A 21,873-nucleotide genomic window follows, 5' to 3' on the forward strand; every position below is an offset into this window, starting at 1 on the left:
GGGAGAAGCAGGCTCCATGCAGGGAGCCCGACGTGGGACTCGATCTGGGGTCTCCAGGATCACACCGTGGGCCGAAGGCAGCGCTAAACCACTGGGCCACCGGGCTGCCCCCTCAAAGGCATTCTTGAAGACAAATCCTTGCTTACTACTGTGATCCTGTTCATCACAAGGTATGTTATGAGATTTTTGGTTCCTTGTATTTATTTTTTTCAATCAAAACAAATTTAAAGTGGTAAAAAAAATTAGATAGCTTTTATTTTGGCTTTTATTATTTTTTTTTAAATGAGAGATCTATGATCATTTAAGCCTTCCCTGTATTGACTATTTCTCATGGGTAGTCCCCAAAGATGACTGCTGTCTATTCCTTCCTTCCAAATATGTTCATGCTGCTCTACCCTTTACATCACTCAGCTACCTCCCTGCCCCTATGAATCTGGGGTGGCCTTATGACTTGCTTTGGCAAATAGAAACCAGTGCAAGTGACACTGTGCCAGTTCCAGACCTAGCCTTTTAGAGTTCTGGCAGCTTCCACTTTGGCTGTAGGAAAGCCAGTCACCATGCTGTGCAGTTTGGGCTAGACTACTGAATGAGGAGAAACCACAGAGCATCCACTTTTAGGAAGGGCACTGAGCTGCCAGACGTGGTAATGAAGGCTTCTTGGATTTTCCAGGCCAGCTAGCCTCTAGCTGAATGCAGCCTATGTGCATGACCCAAATTGACACTACATGGAGCAGAACTGCCCGGCTGAGGCTACCCTAATTGCTGACCCACAGAATCAAGAAAACTAGTATAACTGCTGTTGTTTTGAGTTGAGTTTTGGACTGGCTTGTTACACAGCAATAAATAACTGAAATATTATCATTTAATCATAGTAAGATAGCTAACCCTAGTGTGATCACTTTCCTGATCCACCCCTCCCCTCACCCCAAGTTTAGGGCATCTCTTTAAGGACTAGGCAATGTAGGAGTCAAGTTACTTTGTGATAATGGAACACCAAATGTTATTCAAACCAACCTGAGACTTTCAACACAAAAACTTAAATATGTTCCACTGTATGTTTAAATATTAACTGTGAAATTCTGAAATTGAAAGTTTCCTGTATTCTAAATGCTCTCTTGAGTGTAAAATTTATTTATCAAATGTGAGGAAATTACTTGCTTCAGGGGCACCTGGGTGGCTCAGTTGGTTAAGCATTTATTCGCCTTCAGGGTTCTGGGATTGAGTCCCTCATCCCAGGGAGTCCGCTTCTCTTTCTTCCTTTGCCCCTCCTCCCCTTGTGCATGTTCTCTCTCTCTCTCTCTCTAAATAAATAAATAAATAAATAAATAAATAAATAAATAAAATCTTAAAAAATTTTCTTTTGCTTGAGAATACGTTTTCCTAAGTAATTATCCAAAATCCCTTACAAAGGTGTTACTTGATTGAAATATTGTGTTTAATGTTCCTAGACACTTATTTATGACATACCTTAATTTTCTATTATTTGTAAGATTTTAAAAACTGTTATCTTTCTATGTGCCTTAACCAGCGAAAAAGTGGTATTTATAGGACTGGTGAAATACTGATCTTTAGTCACAAAGGTAACTTCAAACTAAAGTTGGTAATATTGTTTTAATGTCTGAAATGATTTGAATTATCTGTAGATTTGAATCATTTTGAGTAAATCATCTTCAAATGGTTAGCAAGTCAGAGAAAAGGTAAATACTCAGAGAACACATTTTGGCCACTCATCATAATGTCTTCCCCGAGCTTCCATTTTTCCATAATTAAACAGTTAGTTGATTCTTTGCTATTATATGTTTAATTTTTAAGCCCTACTTTCATAGAGCAGGTCAAGTGGCCAAAGTGACTATACAGCTATCCAGAAGGGTTAAGTCATGACATAGCTATCTATTTTCTTCAATTTCCCAATGACATTTTGAAAGGGAGTACGTGGTAATGCTGGTATTTTTTTTTTCTTTTTAAAATATTTTATTTATTTATTTGAGAGAGTGTGCATAGTGCGGGGAGGAGTAGAAGGAGAAAGACAAGAGCCCAAAGTGGGACTTGACCCCATGACTCTGAGATCATGACTTGAGCCCAAATCAAAAATCAGATGCTTAACCAACTGAGCCACCCAGGCACCACATTAATGCTGGTATTTCTGACTTATCCTAAGGTGCAATAGTTGTTGGGTCTGATAGAGCAAATTCTCCACTGATGTAGTCACAGTCTCTAGAACTGCCTGGTCCAGTTTGTTTTGGACTTCTGCATGAGCTGATATGCCACTTGCCAGATGAAGTAAATTAACTTTGTCTTATTATTATGAAAATACACTCTTTCAGGCTAGGTGATTCTTTTAATGCTATTTTATAAGTAAATGCTTCTTAAAAATAAGGTACAATGACAACTTAATTTACAAACTGAAGTCTTCTCTAATTTTGTGGAATAATAAAATCCCAGAAATGAAAAGAATTTGATGATTCATTCAGTAATATCTCTATGCAGTCATGCATCTCCTTGCCAGAAGGAGCTTTACGTCCTAGATGTAGCTCAGTGCCTAGCACACAGTAAACATGCAACTAATGTTTACTAAATCACTAACTTGGTGAGTAATGGCCTCTCACAAATTTTAGTAAATGAAATTTACTTTTGGCTTTTAGCAATTCTGAAGTCATTCATATTATTTAAATACACTTCAATAAGTATAAACTTTTTATTAAAAATTCTCCAAAATAAAAGTTTAAGGAAATAGACATGCCATATTTCAGGATGTTTATTAGGTCATTAAAAATATTTTTTAAGTTGAAGTTCTTTAAGTACCGTGCTGACTATATTAACAAAAAGTTTGAATATACTTTAAAAATTGTGTCATTTAAAGCTTGCTTCAATGGGATGAATTTCCAAGTACTGAACTTGAAAAAAATCAGCAAAATTGAAATAGTGTTATAATGATGCATTGGTTTTCTTAGGGCTGCTGTAAAAAATTGCCACAAGTTGGTTGGGTTAATACAACAGAAATTTATTCTCTCATGGTTTTGGGATCAAGGTGTTGGCAGGACCACGCTCTACCCAAAGGCTCTAGGGATGATTTCTTACCCAACTTGTGTAGTCTCTGGTGGTTACCAACAACCCTTGGCATTCTTTGCTTTGTGGTAGCATAATTCCAATCTTTGTCTCTGTCTTTACATGGCTTTCTTCCCTGTGTGGCTGTGTGTCTCCACATCTTTCTCTTTTAAGGACACGAATCCATTACTGATCGACATTAAAGAAAATCTAAATAAATGGACAGATGTAAAATGTTCATGGATCAGAAGACTAATTTTTCACTCTTCTTTAAGTGGTCTATAGAAGCCATACAATCCTAATCAAAGTCTTGATAATATTTTTTGGGTAGACATTGCTCAGCCGATTCTAAAATTTACGTGGAAATGCAAAGAAACAAAAATGACAAAATAATTTTTTAAAAACATTTATTTATTTATGAGAGAAACAGAGAGAGAGGCAGAGACACAGAAGGAGAAGCAGGGTTCTCACAGGGAGCCTGATGTGGGACTCGATCCCTGGACCCGGAATCATGCCCTGAGCCAAAGTCAGATGCTCAACTGTTGAGCCACCCAGGAGTCCCTGACAAAAGAATTTTTAAAAAGATCGAAGTTGGTGAAGTTATACTACCTGATTTCACAAGATATTATAAAAACTGCAGTGATTAAGACTGTGGAATTGGTTTAAAGAAACATAAATAGATCAATGGAGTAGGATAGAGTTAAGAAATGGACTCGTTTATGATAAATTGATTTTTGATAAAAGTGCAAAGACAAGTCAATAGAGAAAGATTTGTCTTTTTAACAAAGGTGCCAGAACAATTTGATATTGATGTGCAAAAAAGAGAATTTTGATTAAAAAAAAAAACCCTCAAATTAATCACAGGTTTAAATGCAAAACCTGAAAGTTAAAAACTTCTAGAAGAAAACGTTTAAGATCATTTTTGTGATCTCAGATTGGGCAAAGATTTCTTTGATTCAACACCAACATTATAATCAATAATAGATAAAGTTGAATAACTAGATTCATCAGAATTATAAATTTCTACTCTTTGATAGACTGTTAAGAAAATGAAAAGATAAGCCACAGGCTGACAGAATTTATTTTGTAAATTGTATGTGATAAAGGATTTGTATACAGAATATTTAAAGACCTCTCAAAACTCAGGAATAATAAAACTAATAACCCAATAAAAATGGGCAAAAGATTTGAATGGACACTTTACCCAAGAAGATATCCAGGTAGCAAATAAGCACATAAAAACAAGTCATCAATCCACAGAGACCTATAATGACAACATCATTAGTCATTAACCTACTCTAACACACCTATTTCAATTGGCTAAAATTTCAAAGAGTAACAACAATAAGTATTTTTTTAACAAGTATTGATAAGGATATGAAGCAACTGAAACTCATATAATGCTGTGGGAATGGAAAATAGTAGAACTATCTTGGAAAACAGTTTAGCAGTTTCTTAAAAAGTTAAACATTCACACTCCTTTTGGCTCAGCTATTCTACTTCTCGGTATTTACCCAAAAGTAATGAAAGCATATGTCCACATAAAGGCTTGGGCATAAATGTTCACAGCAGTTTTATTCGTAATAGTTCAAACTGGGAAGAAACTAAAATGTCCACTAACAATTTGTGGCACATGTGTACAATGGAATACTAGTCAACAACGAAAAAGAAATGCACTACTGATGCACTCCACAATGTGGGGATAAACCTCAAAAGAATTTTGCTTAGTGGAAGACGCCACACAAAAAGTACGTGTTATATGATTTCATATAACATTACAGAAAATGCAAACTTATCTATAATGATATAAAGATTTCAAAGTCCTCAACTTTTATTTCTTTAGTAGGTTTCTATGAAATAAAATCTGGCTACCTTAAAAATATATATATGTAGGTTTAATGCCCCAAATTAATTTTGGGCAGCAGAAGAGAAAAGTCTGGAGTTACTATTTTAAAGTTCTCAACTTTTATTTCTTCAGTAGATTTCTATGAAATAAAATCTGGCTACCTTAAAAAAATATATATATGTAGGTTTAATGCCCCAAATTAATTTTGGGCAGCAGAAGAGAAAAGTCTGGAGTTACTATTTTAAAGTTCTCAACTTTTATTTCTTCAGTAGGTTTCTATGAAATAAAATCTGGCTACCTTAAAAAACATATATATGTACGTTTAATCCCCCAAATTAATTTTGGGCAGCAGAAGAGAAATGTCGGGAGTTACTATTTTAAAGTTCTCAACTTTTATTTCTTCAGTAGGTTTCTATGCAATAAAATCTAGTTACCTTAAAATATATGTATATGTAGGTTTAATCCCCCAAATTAATTTTGGGCAGCAGAAGAGAAATGTCGGGAGTTACTATTTTAGAATCCTCAACTTTTGTTTCTTCAGTAGGTTTCTATGCAATAAAATCTAGTTACCTTAAAATATATATATATGTAGGTTTAATCCCCCAAAGCAATTTTGGGCAGCAGAAGAGAAATGTCTGGGGTTTCAGGATATTTCCAAAGAGTAATAAACTACAGGTTCATCAGTGATAGAAAAAGAGAAACAGAGAACCTCTGGATTTAAGGGATGACAAGGGGGGTGGGCTGGGAGACCTGGAAAGAACACCCAGAGTGACCCGAGGGCAGGATCTCTCCCGAGAGCAAGGCAGTTGCCCACGCGTCCTCCCGGGCACCCCCGCGGATGCTCTAGTCAGGTGGCTGCAGGTGGGTTACCAGGTCAGGAGCGGGCGGCAGGTTCTTGGGGGGTGGGGGGTAGGGGGTGGGGGGGACACAGCTCCTGTGAGAGCTGGGCGGGCGCCTTAGGAAGGCGCCCCCCCCACCCCCCCCGTCTCCACGCCTCTGCCCCGTTCTCCGTCGCCGCCTGGTGGCAGGTGCCTGGGGACCCGCAGGCACGCTGGGGGGGTGCGGGGGCGGTTGCGGGGGGCGGGGTGGTGGGGGTGCCGCCGGTCGGGACCTCCCCGGGCTTTGGCCGCTCCGGCTCTCCGGCCCCCTCGGGCTCCTGTCTCTGCTTCCGTCCGCCCCGTTTCTTTGGGATCTTACCTGCAGGGAGTCGGGGTGCGCGAGCTGCGTTCATGGCCGTGACCTCCGGGTTTCAGGACCTCCACGCATTTGCAAACGGGGGGGGGGGGCGCAGAAGAGTCCTGACCGTAGGACGACGGTCCCAGTTAGTTAGACCCCGTGTTTCGAGGAACTGAGGGCCGAGGGAAACCAGGTGGCCCTCCTAAATCCGGAATAGCACCCCCACCCCCCACCCCCCCATTAGGGTCCGTCCTGTGCCCGCCTTGTCCCAGATACTGATGTGTCCCTTTACCACCGCGCACACAACCCTGGAGGCGTCCTCGCGTCCCATGGTCCCAGGGAGAGGGCAGTCCAGGAGAGGAGCCCCCCGCACCCCAGCGCGGCTCACCTGCCGAGGGCAAGGTGGGAGGGCGCTCCGTGGGCTGCGGTGGGGACCAGCGGGGCGACGAGGGGTGCACCTGCCCGCGGGGCTTAGGAACACGCGGAGGCGCCCACACCTCCAGCTCCAGCCCGGGCGGGCGAACTGCGTGACATTCCCGTCCACACCTGATTGCCAGGAGGAGGGGAGTCGAGGCCCAGGGGGCGGGAGGGGGTGTGTAGAGGCGGAGACAACCCCCCCCCCCAAATACCCCCAGCGGCGCGCAGAGCCCGGCTGTCCTAGACGGTGGGGGCCTGGGGGGGGCTGTCGCCCGCCTGGCGGGGGGGGGGAAAGGGGGGCAGGGAAGCGGGGAGCCCCGCGCGCCACTTCCCCGCAGCCTCGGCCTGGGCCGGGACTGGCTCGCGGCTCCCCCGCCCTCCCCTCCCGTCCCCTCCCCTCCCCGCGCGCTGCCTCCGCCCTCCTGCCTCCGCCTCCACCCTGAGCCCCAGCCCCGTCTGTCGGGAGCTGGGCTCGGATCCCGCAGTCGCCCGAGCTCTGGATGTGGGCGCCGGCCGGGTCCACGGCGCCTCCGCCCGAGATGGACAGCCGCTACACCAGCACTGCGGGCATCGGGGACCTCAACCAGCTGAGCGCCGCCATCCCCGCCACGCGGGTGGAGGTGTCCGTGTCCTGCAGGTGAGCGCGCCGCGCTCGCGTCCCTCCTCCGGCTCGCCCGGGCGCCCTGCGGGGGTGGGGGGTGGGGGGTGGGGGGGCGAACGCTCGGGCGACCCCGAGGCTTTGCCGGCGCGAGAAGTTGCGGGGCGACCGGGAAGCCGTGAGAGGCGCCCCCAGCTCCGGGGCACGGAGCGGCTGCTGGGCTGCGGAGCGGAGACTTTGCATTTTCTTTCTGGGAAACGCTGTAAAAGTTGTCGGCTGGGCTGTGACTCAGCGGCGGGAACCCCGGCCGCCGCCCACTTTGCAAGCCCGTGTTTCGTCCCAACCCCGAGCTGTGTGGTTGGGCGCTGGCGGGAATCCAAGGGCCGGCGCTGCCCAAGGCGCGGGTGACCGCGGCGCGCGGCGGCCCGGGACTCCCTCGGCCCGGCGCGCGCAAGCCCGGGGTTCCACGGTCGGCTCGCACCCGCGCAGCCTCCTCCCCACCCACTTCCTGGAGCCTTCCCGCCGGCCTTCCCCCCTCCCTCTACCCTTCCGGGCTTCTCGCCTTCCCTCTGATAGGTAGAGCTCTCGGCTCCAGCCCCCTTTGCAGGCGACTGCGTGCCTTACCCCCCAAATCTGGGAAGTCACGACTTGGCTGCCTGCGAGTAGCCCCAGCCTGAGCGCTCCTGAGAACTGACAGTCTGCCCGAGGTCTGTAAATTTCAGCCCCTTTGCCTCACGTTGTTTGGGTCAGTTTCCCTGTAAAGAAGGCAGCGTAACTGCTATATCGCGCAAGATTTTGAAAAGGAGGTGGGCGGACCTTACTAAATCGATAAGGGCCACGGGAGAGGGAGAATTTGCATGATACTGACTCTGGAGTCCACTCCCTTGTTTGCACACTTGGATCTGTCCCAGCGGAGAACTCTCCTCTCTCTTGCTCCAAGATCGCGCTCAGTGCCCTGAATTGCCACCCTACCCCCCCCCCCCATTCCTTTCCTTAGCAAAATGTGCCTTGAAAGAAACGAACCTGGGGAATCTTGGATGTAAAGAAACCCCGAAATGACCATGCTGTCACCCCAGTTGGATTCGATTTTTGCATTTTCAGAAGACGGAGTCTACAGCCTAAGGAATGGAATTTTCTTTTTTTGGGTGTGTGGAAATTCAAGCACCGACAACCTCAGCAGAGGTGTTAATTAGGGGACAGCCTTCAGCTACCCCTGAAACCATGTCCTCTGATCGCTTGCTTCCTCTTCAGGCTGACCTCAAACTGTGGAAACAATGCTGATAAGGATAGCTAAGCTTGAGCTCTTGCCTTACCAGTGTTCATTGCCTTAAGGGCTGCCTGAGATTTCTTCCTGTCAATTGAACAGGTGAAGCTATATGGAAAACTCTCTGCAGACATTAATTTCTAGGCCTTTTTCTATTCTCTGAAGCTGCCTTTGGATGCTCAAGAGAGGTCCTTACTATCCACACATATTGCATGGCCAAAGTCCTACAATAAAAGCATTTTCTAGAGTTCTTCTCCTCTGCTGAACATGCTGCAAAGCTTGAATGCCATGTGGCGTGTTCCTGGAATGAATATAAAAATGTTACAAATTAAATCTGAATTTCCCAAAAGCTCTTTAGGACTGATGGGGATCAATTATGCCTTCCCTGGTCTTTCTACCAATGGGATCCACATTTAACCACTTTTGTGTGTGTGTGTGTGTGTGTGTGTGTGTGTGTGTATGTGTGCGCCTGCGCCAAGTGTGCTAGGAATCTTGTAGTTAATTGGCTTTAAGCCAGTTTGTTTAAACTTGATATCTTGGACACGGGACATTCCCTTGTTCTAGTCTTTTCTTCATACCATTGATTTGTTGTCTTGTTTTTTAACTTTTAATTTTCCGAATTAAGAAAAATAAAGTCCTGAAATAGAACTCAAGTACTTAGAGTACTTACATTGCTGGGAATTGAATCTTGTAAACATAGATGATGTCCTTTGGGCTTTGGCGTGACGGACCCAGTTACAGATTCTGGCTCTGTGTTACCTTGGAGTTTGTACTTACGCTGAGCTTCCTCTTCTCTAAAACGAGGAAGATTATGGTATTTATGTCATATAGAATGATAGCAGAGTTTAATAAGAAGATGTCTGAAAAGTGCTCACACAATTGTAGGACACAAAGTGTTAAGAAATGTTAGCTATTGTGATATTGGACATAGTATTTATGGAATAAATATATTATATATGCTTCAGGTTGGAATTCTGTACTTTAGTAAGTTGGTAAAGAAGACCGGGATAGTCAGCCTTGGGAAGCCTGTTCTCTCTTTCTTCTTTGAGTAGGATAAAGAGTTTATATTCTAGGATGTTTTAGGGAAAATTTCAGTTAGCAACAAGGCTTCATTGTAGGCCCCCCTGTCTTACTGTGGGCAAGCAGAATGAGGAATTCCCTTGCCTTTCTATGTTAGAGACCTCTGATGATTTGCTGACACTTAAAAAGCAACTCAGGAATAGAATCCCTTTTGATAACCTCCTTTCATTGTCCCCAATCTGAGACCTTTAAAAATCTTTATGACGTTTTCATCTTCATTTTGGGAGAGGTGAGAAAATCAACAATTGAAGCTTGAAGCTAAATATAATTCGTGGAGATCATTTAGTCTATTCACTCACCAAGTGTTTAATGTCTTTTATATGCCTAGCATTAAGCCATACTCCGTGACAAATGCAAGAGGAGTTCTCTGAAAATGTGAAGTGTGGTTGAGAGATGAGTATTACCTAACACACGATTATGTAGGACTGAATCCAAAGTTGAGGTTCATGCACTGAGAATCACTGTGCAGTGGGGTGCTAAGAATGTACCACAAAGAGGAGATGGGGCTTGAGGGGAGGCAGGATGGATGGGCATGGTTTGCAATAGAGAAGAGACATGGAGGTGGCTACAGGCTTGGTGTGTTAGGGTGACAAGTCTACTTTTCTAGCTGTTTATGTAGAGACAAGCTCCTACTCTACGACTTCCCCTCAACCCATCGTTTCGTTCTCCTAGCATTCATTTTTCTTCATTATGTTAATTCATCGATTTTTTTTTAAGTTAATTGGGTTACCTAATTAAAATGCCAGTAGCTGAGATGGTACAACTTGAGGAAATAAAATAACATTTACAACATTCTCATTATATTCTGAAGACAAGTTAATTAGAATGAGGTAAAACCAATGGGAAAAATAATATGTAGTAATCACCCATTTCCCTGGAACTTTGGTTTGGGGAACTATTTCTAACACATTATCCTGGTCATTTTCTCTGATTGAGAATGTAGTTTATCCATTGAAAAAAGCTGTGAGAGCATTCTGTATTTCTAGATTTTGTAGGTTAGTCATCACATGTAAATTCTTTCACAGCAGTAATCTTATAAAGGTGGTAAAAGCAACTTTTAACACTCACATTGAAGGAAGAACACACAATGGGAGCTACTTTGTGCTGGACATTCTGTAAAGTCCCGCCTGACCTGGCCATGACTCTTGCCTAATTTACCACCACTCCTCACATGAACACTGTGACTGAACATGGTCTAACATGTTCTTATATGCTAAGACTGATGACAGATAAATGTGGCTGCAAAACACAAGTAAGTGGTACAGTCCCAAAGCATGTGTTGTCATCCCAGTGGACTGAATCTTATTTTCCTGTGGCGCTACACACGTGCCAATCTCTGCCCTGAACCACCCCTTCCTCCCTTCCCCCTGTCTTTTTTTTTTTAGTAGTTTGTGCTTCTTCTTCAAGACTCAGGTCAAAAATTTCTCTTTCTCCCAAAGTGGATTTTGTTTTTCCAAAGCAGCTCGTTTGTACCAGTATTATGGTTAGATTATAATTCTTGGTCTCTGATTTCACCTTGAGGGCAAGTTTTGTTTCTTTCATGTCCATGTTTTCTGAGCCTGGCACAGAATATGTAGTCAACAAATGCTGGGGGCTGAATAAATCATCTGGCATGGGGAGGGTTGCTTGCCTATTAAAAAACACAGACCTCTAGGTCCCCATACTAGATCTGCTCTCAAAATCTCTGGGACTGGGACCTAAGAATCTGGACTTTTAACAAATTTATCATGTGCTGATAATACACATTAAACTGGTTACCTGTTTAATGAGGAAATGACTGACTAGTTACTCCATCTGAAGTAGCAATACCTGCCTTCCTCAGGTATTAGGAAATACTTTTCAGGGGTGTGCTGGAGCTGGCCTAAATGAGCTTGAGACTGGAATTTGCGCACCGGTTGTTAAATAAAGCAATTATTAAAAATTAAATTATATAAACCTAAATTTAGATACATTACTTTTTAAAACAAAGTTAAAACATACTCAAAAGTTGTCACTTCCTAATTATTTTACTACATTTTACTATTATCTATATTATCTATATTAATATAATAATATTATTTTATCTTTATTGTCATCTGTGCTCTGTCTTTTTAATCAGTAAGGTGACAGTGTTATGCAGTCATGTTCTACCGCTCATCCCTTCAATTCCTGTTCAGTGAAGACGCGTTGGTAGATGGAAGTTGGCCGTGGTGGGAATATTTACACCATGGAAACTGGCAAAAAACACTAAAAATCAGGGCTTGTTTTGTTGTTGTCTGCACTTAAGACATTCTGTGGGAATCAATTGGCTCTATGGAATTTACGGTAAAAATATATGTACTATTATTATCCAGAAGTTGTGTGCTCAGCCACACATCCTTGATGTCAGTAAAATTTATAACAAATTATTCACACATGAACCCACACATCTATGCTTTCACCATTTTTTTGGAGAGCTCATTGTTAAGCATATATTGCTTGCATACACATTACTGTTGATAGGCTTTTTGTAAAAGATTATACAAAGGAAAAAGCTTGCTCCTGTTGGACTCTCACTATTAGAAATGACAGTGTCAAGGTCAGCACAGTTGTGGTCTTGCTTCTCTTTTTGGAATAAGTGAGGCTGTCTGGTTTCATAATCCATGAAAAGTTGTGACAGCTTGTATTGTGAATAAAACAGGAAGATAACTGAAGTTCTATATGCTCTTTGCCTTCTCCTTTTCACGTTTCTTTCCGCTTCCTTATTCTCTCTTACCTTGAAGACTTTCTTTTTTCTGTTTCTCCATCCGCTGGTGGCATATACTTTGCCAGTTTACATGTTACAGTTCCAGTTCCAGACCACCTGGGAAAGCAAATGGGTATTGCAAGAGAGAGAGAGAATCTGCTTGGTCCGGCGGGGATTGGCCCAGTTTGAAGCAGATGCATTCACTGTTCTGATTATCTATGGTGAAAAACTGAAAGAGTTCAAATACAGCAATTGGGGTTTCCACCCCAGTCCCTGATGGTTTATCTCTTAGATGTAATCTACTTTTTAGTTTTTTTTTTTTTTAAGATTTTATTTATTTATTCATGAGAGCCACAGAGAGAGGGGCAGAGACATAGGCAGAGGGAGAAGCAGGCTCCCTGTGGGGAGCCTGATGAGGGACTTGATCCCAAGATCCCAGGATCACGCCCTGGGCCAAAGGCAGACACTCAACTACTGAGCCACCCAGCTACCTCTCTACCCTTCTTTAAAAAAGACAAGAAGTTGAAGTTAGTGTGTAAATAGGTTTCAAATGATGTTGTTAACTGAAAAATTATATTGTTGCTATAAGCTCGGGAAACTAGGATGCCTGTTATCATGTTAATAATAGGTAAACTGAGGACCAAGTGTGGCATGACCTATTGGCCTATTCTTCTGGCTCTGTCATTCCTGAGGTCTTGTGGTTCAAAACTGTAGTGAACCTGCGGTACTTTTTCAGCCATTTGAGTCTGTCTTAGCCCCAGCCTTTCAGGAATATTTGTACTAGGGCACTTCTGGACTTAAAGCTTAAAGTCTCAATCTGAGAGTTGCTCAGGTAAGACGAAAGCATTACTCATGCTGTTGTTCCACCAATATTGTGGTCTGCTCTGTGTTTTTTAGCATTTGAGGCCTGTGTTGTTCTAAAACAGCCCTGGGATATAAAGAATGTGAGTCTAGAAGCAATTCACAAAGCAAGGCCCTGAGAGAGGGTGTAAACGGATGTGCTCTTTTAGATGATTTTTGTGGCATAACATTAGGTGGAAGCCTGCCTTTCTTATTTGTATTTACTCAAAGCAAGGAAGAAAAACAGTTCCTCTCAAAGGGGTTTTATTCAGTTGTTACCCTGTTTTATAATAATAATATTTGCTTATTAGAGCCAGTTTTACTTAGTCTTGAAGAGCATGGGTCTGGAACTAGACCAGTTCTACCACTACTAGTAGTAAAGCCTTGGAAAGTCACTTAATCTCTCTGTTCCTCAATTTCCTCATCTGTAAAGTGGGAAGAACAACAGCCCCTATGTCTTGTATTTGTTTTGAGTGTCAAGTAAGTTAATATATCTATAGGAGTGAAAATACTACTTTTCGTTTTAGTTAAGCACTCAGAATTACAAATGAATATACATACAAAATAAAAATCACCCACTGTTCCATTAAACTCTGAATATTTAGTTCATTTCTCTTGTATTTACAAGGTCACATTTATAGTCCTCCCTTGTGTGTGTGTGTGCATGTGTGTGTGCGCGTATGCTCACACACATTATATAAAGGAATCATACTATATTTTTTCTACAATTTATCTTCTGCACTTTTTGTTTTTTTAAAAGATTTTATTTATTTATTCATGAGAGACACAGAGAGAGGCGGAGACATAGTTAGAGGGAGAAGCAGGCTCCCTCCAGAGAGCCCAATGTGGGACTCAATCCCTGGACCCTGGGATCATGCCCTGAGCCAAAGGCAGACCCTGAAACCCCTGAACCCCCCAGGCGTCCCTATCTTCTGTACTTATCTGTTTGTTTTAAATTATGTATATGTAATGTCATTAGGTTTTGGAAAAATAACCCTCTATGTCTGTGAAGTAGTCTATTTTATGGGCATACTGTATTTATTTAACTTATCTCTTATTTTCCAAAATTTATTTCGAAAAGTTAACTATTCAGAGTCATGCTAATGAGCCTTCTTATTCACGAACACTTAACAACAGCTATGACTTTTTTTTCCTGGGGATAGTTTTCTAGAGCTGCAGTGATTAATAAGCTATTTTCTCAAGGGGATTGTAATAGCTTATTTTGGTTGTTTTCCTCCTATTCCTCTTTAAATAAGCAGAGTCAAGTCTAAACTCCTGGCTGTGCCTTTCTAAATACTTTTATTCCCATGAGGAAGTTGCACTTAAAGATTAATGAGAATTTGGGGCAGCAGAGTATAGCGGCAAGAAAATGGAATTAGGAGTCAGACAAATGTCTTTAAATCCCATTTTTACCCTTTTTGGAATGTTATTTTGGGTAACTTATTTCAACTTTTGGAATCTCATTTCCTAATCAGTAATAGAGAAATGACTTAAAAACCAAATTTATAGGATTATTGGAGAAGTAAATGAAATACAGTCTATGAAGTGCCCAGTATTGTGCCTGTCCCAAGACAAGCCCGTAATAGCTGTTAGTTTTGTTTCAGTTTTTTTTTTCTTTTTTTTTTTTTTTATAAATATATTACCAGCTGGCATACAAGCCACATAGAACGCAGGATATCTCTATCTTGGACAAATTTATAATTAATTTGGGGAGTCATAGAAACATGAAATCCAAGGTGACATAAAGCCGCATATTCAAGATGTTACGTTATAGTCCAGCCCCTGTACCTACATGTGGAGAAGGTACAGAAGAAGAGTGTGGATTTGGAAATTCATAGGACGTTTCTACAGATTCTACTACATGGCTCCCCACACTAACACACCCAATTGGTCACGTGGACCCAATGGGATTTGACAGATAAGAAGTAGTGTTTGACAACAAAGTTTATTTTATTTTTTTTAAAGATTTTATTTATTTGAGAGAGAGTGAGAGAAATAGCAAGCATGAACAGGGGAGGGGCAGAGGAAGAGGAAGAGGAAGACTCCCTGCTAACTGACTCTGGGCTCTATTCCAGAACCCTGAGATCATGACCTGAGCTGAATGCAGACACTCAACTGGCTCAGCCACCCAGGCGCCCCAACAACAAAGTTAGAATAAAAGCACATTCTAGCACATTCTTGTACCCACCAATAAAATCAACAAACTCACATCTAGACAGTTCTTTCATGTTGGACATGTGATAAAACATCCAAGTAGATGAGAACACCGGCTGAAGGAGGATGAAGCTTTTATTGCCAGTCATTAAGTAAGATGTATTTCTTTTTAAAGATTTTTATTTATTTATTCATGAGAGACACAGAGAAAGAGAGAGAGAGGCAGAGACACAGGCAGAGGGAGAAGCAGGCTCCATGCAGGGAGCCTGATATGGGACTCGATCCTGGGACTCCAGGATCACACCCCAGGCTGAAGGTGACGCTAAACCGCTGAGCCACCGGGGCTGCCCTAAGTATTTAAAAGGTGCCCTGCCTTAAGGGCACTCAGTGTTCGTGACCTGACACACAATACCTTGATGTTTTCAAATGAATGACAGACATCAATGTTAATGCCTCTTCAGCCAGGGACATTAGCTCTTGGGTATTCTTGTTCAAATTATGAGACATTTTGTCTATTGTTTATTGTATAAAGAATAATACTCCAAACATTGAGGGAATTGTCAGTTAACTTTGTGAAACTCTGGGGCACTTGGGTGGCTCAGCGGTTGAGCATCTGCCTTTGGCTCAGGTCGTGATTCCTGTGTTCTGGGATCGAGACCTGCCAAAGGCTCCCTGCCTCTCTGTGCCTCTCATGAATGAATAAATAAAATCTTAAAAACAACAACAACAAAAAAAAAACAACCCTCGTGAAACTCTAAAGAAACAAAATATCAGTGACAGTCCCCAGGAAGTATTTCTATTTCTTAGACTGTACAATGATTCAATCATAAGCTGTACTAATGAAGTCAGGAAGGCCCTGGACCTTCGCTCTGTATTTTAATTAAAGTCAAAATCTAAATCTATGGTGAGACAACCTGGAAAACACTTAACATGTGCTAATTTACTCAGCCCTCCCAACAGTTCTCTGAAACAGGTGATTTATGTCCTATTTTATGGGTGAGGAGATTGAGGTTCAGCCAGAGTTTAAATAATTTGGCCTAAATCCCACATCTAAGGGTGGCAAGGTTGAGTTTGCAATCCATGTATGCCTAATTCTTAGGTATGTACTTCTGTCCACTAGCCATACTCTGGCATCCTACTGTAAGTTATGTCTTTTAGGCTTTAAGGTGGGATTCTTTTTTATCGGTATCGGTGTATTGGTGACTGAGGAGAAATGGGAAAATTGAGAAACACGATTAGAACAGGTGATATAAATACCATCACAAAGAGGAATACAGAATTCTTCTGTGCTTTTTCTATCTCCAGGTGGGGAAAGCTGTGGGTAGAACAGTTCAGATGAGTGGCATAAACCTTAACAATTTGATGTTTAATTTCCAAGTATTGATTCTTACCTCTTTTCTGCTGCTGAGTTACCTAATGAAGCTGTGGGAAATTAAGTAATGAGCGGACTATTTAACTAGGAATCAGCAGGCAGGGTGAGATGAAAGCTAAATGCCGGACAAAGGTGATGGACCAGGTAAATGAAAAGTAGAGGGAGATTAATTGAATTGACTATGTGACATTCATACTTACTGCTGGAATTGAGAACTGACTGCAGGCTCTGTCATTTCAGCCCTCGGCTTTCTTAGTAATGAGGAAGTCACCACTTAACTTGCTGGCTTTTCAATAATAAATTCCAGGGTTCCTTTCGTGACAAACATGCTCTTTAGAATTCCACATAAATAAAATAAGTATTTAGGTAGTGAAAACGTCAGCGTGGTAGTCTAACTGAATTGTGATGTGACTTTGTACAAGTCAGTATTTTCTACTTTGCTAATTAGCTGCACATACTCTATATTTAAATAAAACAAGTGACACATTAATTTTATTAGGAATAATCTCAACTGGCAGAGAGTGCAGTCAACTAGGTATGATTATAATTGTCATACCTGGCTGAAACCAACACATTTCTCAGCCTTAGTAAGTCTAATAGTGGTTTTAGAATCATTTTGAGGATTTTGTTTCTCACTGCTCACAGATCCTCATTATTGTGTCTTCTTGAAGTGTATAATGCTGTGGGCATTCTTACAAATCTTTTTTTTTTTTTTTTTAATCTAAATGTACTCCTGTAAAGGGAATATCACATTATTTGTGGTTGTCTAGGTAATTGAAAGCTCAATCATTCTTCCTTAATGTCTTCAATAGGTTTTTATGTTTCCCAGCTATAAAGCAAAGAATGAGAGAGAGAGAGAGAGAGAGAGAGAGAGAGTTTTGAGCATAGCTCATTGTCTGACTTATCTGGATATCTCAATTTTCAAATTAATTGTGGAAGCTGGGATGCTAGAAAGTTGATTGCAATTGATTTTCATGTTAGAGGTTTCACCTAAAAGCTCTTTGTAGGCATTGGGAAAAGGAGGCCTAATCAATATTAAGCTGATAGTGAATGTTTCTCTTAACTGGTAATTTAAATTAGTGAGAATTCAAAATTGTTTTTGGAGAGAAGTTTGAAGTATACCAGCTAAAAGATGATTGATTTTCAACTCAGGGTTTGTCTTACAATGTAAATCAAATGGTTTTCGTTTCTTTGTTTCACTTTAGGTCATTTTATCATTTGAATGTCATTTATGTGACTTCTTTCTTCTTTGTGTAATATGTCGGTGAAGCATGGTGGGAATCCCTGAGCTTTCATTCTGTTTCTGACACTGGCTGTGTGACCTTTGACAATTCTGGCAGTTGTCTGGGCATAGCTTCCTATGAAAGGTTGAGTCCCTGATCTAGTTGACCAGGGATGTCACTCAGAGCTTGATAATTTAGTGACATTAGAAGTAGGACCTTGAAATACAATGTAAAAACATGCTTAGATTTAAGGAAATCTTGTGATTGTCAATGCCTGTTTGAAAACTTAGACTTGAAATTCAGTATCTGGGTTTTTACAGGGATATTAAGGTAGACGATTTCTTTTTTTTTTTTTTTTTTTAATTTTTATTTATTTATGATAGTCACAGAGAGAGAAAGAGAGGCAGAGACACAGGCAGAGAGAGAAGCAGGCTCCATGCACCGGGAGCCTGATGTGGGAATCGATCCCGGGTCTCCAGGATCGCGCCCTGGGCCAAAGGCAGGCGCCAAACCGCTGCGCCACCCAGGGATCCCAGGTAGACGATTTCTAATGCCAGTCACTCCCTACTTCAAAGTCCTCATTTCACTTCATATTCTCCCAAAGGGATGTCAACTTCTACTATTGCTGTTCTAGTTTTCCCTTTCAATAGAGATCTATAGTTCGCCTTCTTTATCTTGAAAATGAATAATGTTTGATATTAATAGATATCTGTGCCTTTCTTCCAATTCGCTTTTGTAATATGTTACCCCCCCTATCATTTAAATCTTAGCAAATATAGAGCTTCTAGTGGAGATGGCACATGGATTCAATTTTGTGTTTCCTGATTAGTTGTTCCTAAGTGCTGGCTGCCTGCAGTAGCACCTGGAAAGGTTTGTAAGTTTTGTAGGAAGCATGTTATATTTGACTTTTGAAATAAAGTAACCCAATACCAGGTGACATGCATACTATTCATTTTCTTTCTTTTTTTTTTTTAAGATCTTATTTATTCATGAGAGAGAGAGAGAGAGAGAGAGAGAGAGGCAGAGACACAGGCCTAGGGAGAAGCAGGCTCCATGCGGGGAGCCTGATGTGGGACTCGATCCTGGGTCTCCAGGATCACACCCTGGGCTGAAGGCAGCGCTAAACCGCTGAGCCACCCGGGCTGCCCTACTATACATTTTCTAATGTTACCTCCTTTAGCCTACTTACATGGTCTGATCAGTCACTGAAACTTTACATTTGCCTCGGCTCTCCAGAATGTTTGCTGCATCCTTCTCCATCCCTGCTGCCAGCCTTCTTGTTCAGGAAGTTGTACTTTCTCGCTGAATATGAAAATATCCTCTGAACTACTCTTTATGACTCCAGGATTCACGTTTTTGGTCTATTCTTCACATGTTGTGTAGGTAGCTTCCTAAAGACAGGTTGACTTGAGTGATTTTCCTTCATTTTTCTCTTTTCCTCACAAAATCAAATGCAAGCACCTTCACCTGGTGTTCAGGGTCTTCCCTCATCCTGGATGGACATCCCCTGCCAATCACATCTCAGACCTGGGATCTAGCCAAAGTGGAGTACTTGCCAATCTCTAAATCTTTTGTGTAGACTGTGGCATCTCACCATTGTGGGTGCTTTCCTTCAGACAGAAAAGGTTCCCTCAACCCTTACCCCCCACCCAACCCACCCAGTTTCTGTGCCTGTCCTTGGCTGTGAACCTATACCTCAGAGATATAGGTTGAGTTTCAGATCACTGCAATAATGGGAATGTTGCATTCAAATGAGCATATAGATTTTTTTTGGTTTCTCAGTACATAATGAAGCTATGTTCTATAATCCTGTAGTCGATTCAGTATGCAATAGCATTATGTCTCACAAAATGTACATACCTTAATTAAGAATTTTTTATTGCTAAAAAATGCCACCTATCATCTGAGCTTTCAGCAAGTTGTCATCTCTTTGGTGGTGGAGGGTCTTGCCTTGATGTTGATGGCTGCTGACTGATCATATCAGGGTGGTGGTTGCTGAAGATTGGAGTGGATCTAACAATTTCTTAAAATAAGACAGTGGTGAAGTTTGCCACGTCGGTGAACTCTTGCCTCATTAATGATATCTCTCTAGTCGGTGCTGTTGTTTGATAGCATTTTATCCACAGTAGAACTTCTTTAAAAATTGAAGGCAGTCGTCTCAAACCCTGCCATTGCTTTATCAATTAAATTTATGTAATATTCTAAATCTTTTGTTGTCATTTTAAGAGTCTTCACAGTATCTTTACTAGGAGTATAAGTCATCTCAAGAAGCAACTTTCTTATCCATGACAAGCTACTCCTCATCCATTCAACTTTTATCATGAGATTACTGCAATTCAGTCACATCTTCAGACTCCATTTCTAATTCTAGTTACTATTTACACCACATCTGCAGTTACTTCCACACTGGAGTCTTTAAACCCTCAAAGTCATCCATGAGAGTTGGAATCAACCTCTTCCAAACTCTAGCTAATGCTAATACTTTAACCTCTTTTTATAAATCACAAATGTTTTTAATGGAGGTTAAAGGAGGTTTTCAGTTTCCTCTGCCCAAATCCATCAGAGGAATCACTGTCTATGGCAGCTATCACCTTATGAAAGGTATTTCTTAAATAATAATTATTGAAAGTCAAAATCACTCTTTGATTTATGGGCTGCAGAGTGGGTGTTGTGTTAGTGGATGTGAAAACCACATTAGTCTCATTGTACCACTTTATCAAAGCTCTTGGATGTCCAGGTGCATTGTTAATAAGCAGTAATATTTTGAAAGAAAGCTTTTTTTTAATGATTTTATTTATTCATGAGACACACACACACACACACACACACACACACACACACACGCAGAGAGGCGGAGACATAGGCAGAGGGGAGAAGCAGGCTCGCTGTGGGGAGTCTGAATTAAGACTTGATTTCAGGACCTCAGGATCATGACCTGAGCTGAAGGCAGACACTCAACCACTGAGCCACCCAGGCGTCCCAAAAGCTTTTTTTTTTTTTTTTTTTCTGAGTAGTAGCTCTCAACGGTGGGCTTAGAGTACAAACAGCCATCCAGGCTTTTCTGTTCCTTACATAGAGCACAGAGTAGATTTAGCATAATTCTTAAGGGCCTTAGGTTTTTGGGAATGGCCCATGAACATGGGCTTCAAGTCACCAGCTGCATTAAAACCCCAATAAGGGAATCTACCCATCCTTTCAAGTTTTAAAGCCAGACAATGGCTTCCCTTCTCTACCAAAAGAAGCCCAAATAGCATCTTCTAATAGAAGGCTGTTTCATCTACATCGAAAATCTGTTTTTTAGTGTAACCACCTTCATTAATTATCTTAGTTGGATCTTCTGGGTAACTTGCTACAGCTTCTACATTAGCTCTTGCTGCTTCACCTTGCACTTGTATGTTATGGAGACAGTTTCTTTCCTCATTAACCAATCTCTGCTAACCTCTAAAGACTTTTCTTCTTCAGCTTCATCATTTCTCTTCACCTTTATAGAACTGAAGAGAGTTGGGGCCTTGTTCTGGATTGGGCTTTGGCTTAAGGAAATGTAGCTGGTTTGATTTTTTTTTATCCAGACCTCTCAAACTTTCCCCATATCAGCAATATAGCTTTTATTGTTTCTTATATTTGTGTGTTCACTGGAGTAGCACTTTTAATTTCCTTCAAGAACTTTTTCTTTACATTCACAACTTGGCTAACTGGCTTCAGAGGCCTAGCCTTTGGCCTGTCCTGGCTTGACATGCCTTTCTGACCAAGCTTTATCATTTCTAGCTTTTGCCATAAAGTAAGAGATGTACAACTCTTCTTTTCACTTGAACAATAATAAACATTTGCTGCCTTATGGACAGATTGGAAGAATGAATCTGGATGCACATGAATTTGTGTAGGTCTATACTTTTTAAAATACTGGTTTGGATATTCAGTAAGAGCATTAAAATGACTTATTTTACTAGTACAATTTTATAAAAGCATTTAATTACTCAATCTTAGTTTATGTAAGACATCCAATAAAGTTTTATTTGTGAATAAATGAGAGACAAATGAATAATTTTAAATGAATTGACTTTGCCTCTAAGTAACAAAACTAGTTTTAGAAGGGGACACGTAGGAGCACCTGGGTGGCTCAGTGGTTGAGCATCTGCCTTTGGCTCAGGTTGTGA

General features: G+C 41.4%; 1 protein-coding gene and 1 long non-coding RNA gene across 3 annotated transcripts in view; one reads left to right on the forward strand and one right to left on the reverse strand.

Moving 5' to 3' along the window:
* Window positions 1–3,435: 3,435 nt before the first annotated feature.
* LOC118352582 (uncharacterized) lies at window positions 3,436–6,764 on the reverse strand. Its single transcript, XR_004809906.2, has 4 exons — window positions 6,456–6,764; window positions 6,089–6,189; window positions 4,250–4,309; window positions 3,436–3,606 (listed from the first exon to the last, which is right to left on the reverse strand). It is a non-coding gene; the product is annotated as an uncharacterized LOC118352582 (long non-coding RNA).
* Window positions 6,765–6,815: 51 nt separating this feature from the next.
* CPNE8 (copine 8) overlaps window positions 6,816–21,873 on the forward strand; it is a 360,644-nt gene continuing 345,586 nt past the window's right edge. Inside the window, exon 1 of one of the 2 annotated variants that reach the window (XM_025455580.3) lies at window positions 6,816–7,121. In XM_025455580.3, coding sequence (XP_025311365.1) covers window positions 6,985–7,121 — 137 coding nt within the window. In that variant the 5' untranslated portion in view covers window positions 6,816–6,984. The remainder of the gene's footprint in view (window positions 7,122–21,873) is intronic. The other variant, XM_025455581.3, reaches the window with a different exon arrangement.

This window comes from Canis lupus, chromosome 27, assembly GCF_003254725.2.
Source record: "Canis lupus dingo isolate Sandy chromosome 27, ASM325472v2, whole genome shotgun sequence".
Classification (NCBI taxonomy): Eukaryota; Metazoa; Chordata; class Mammalia; order Carnivora; family Canidae; genus Canis; species Canis lupus.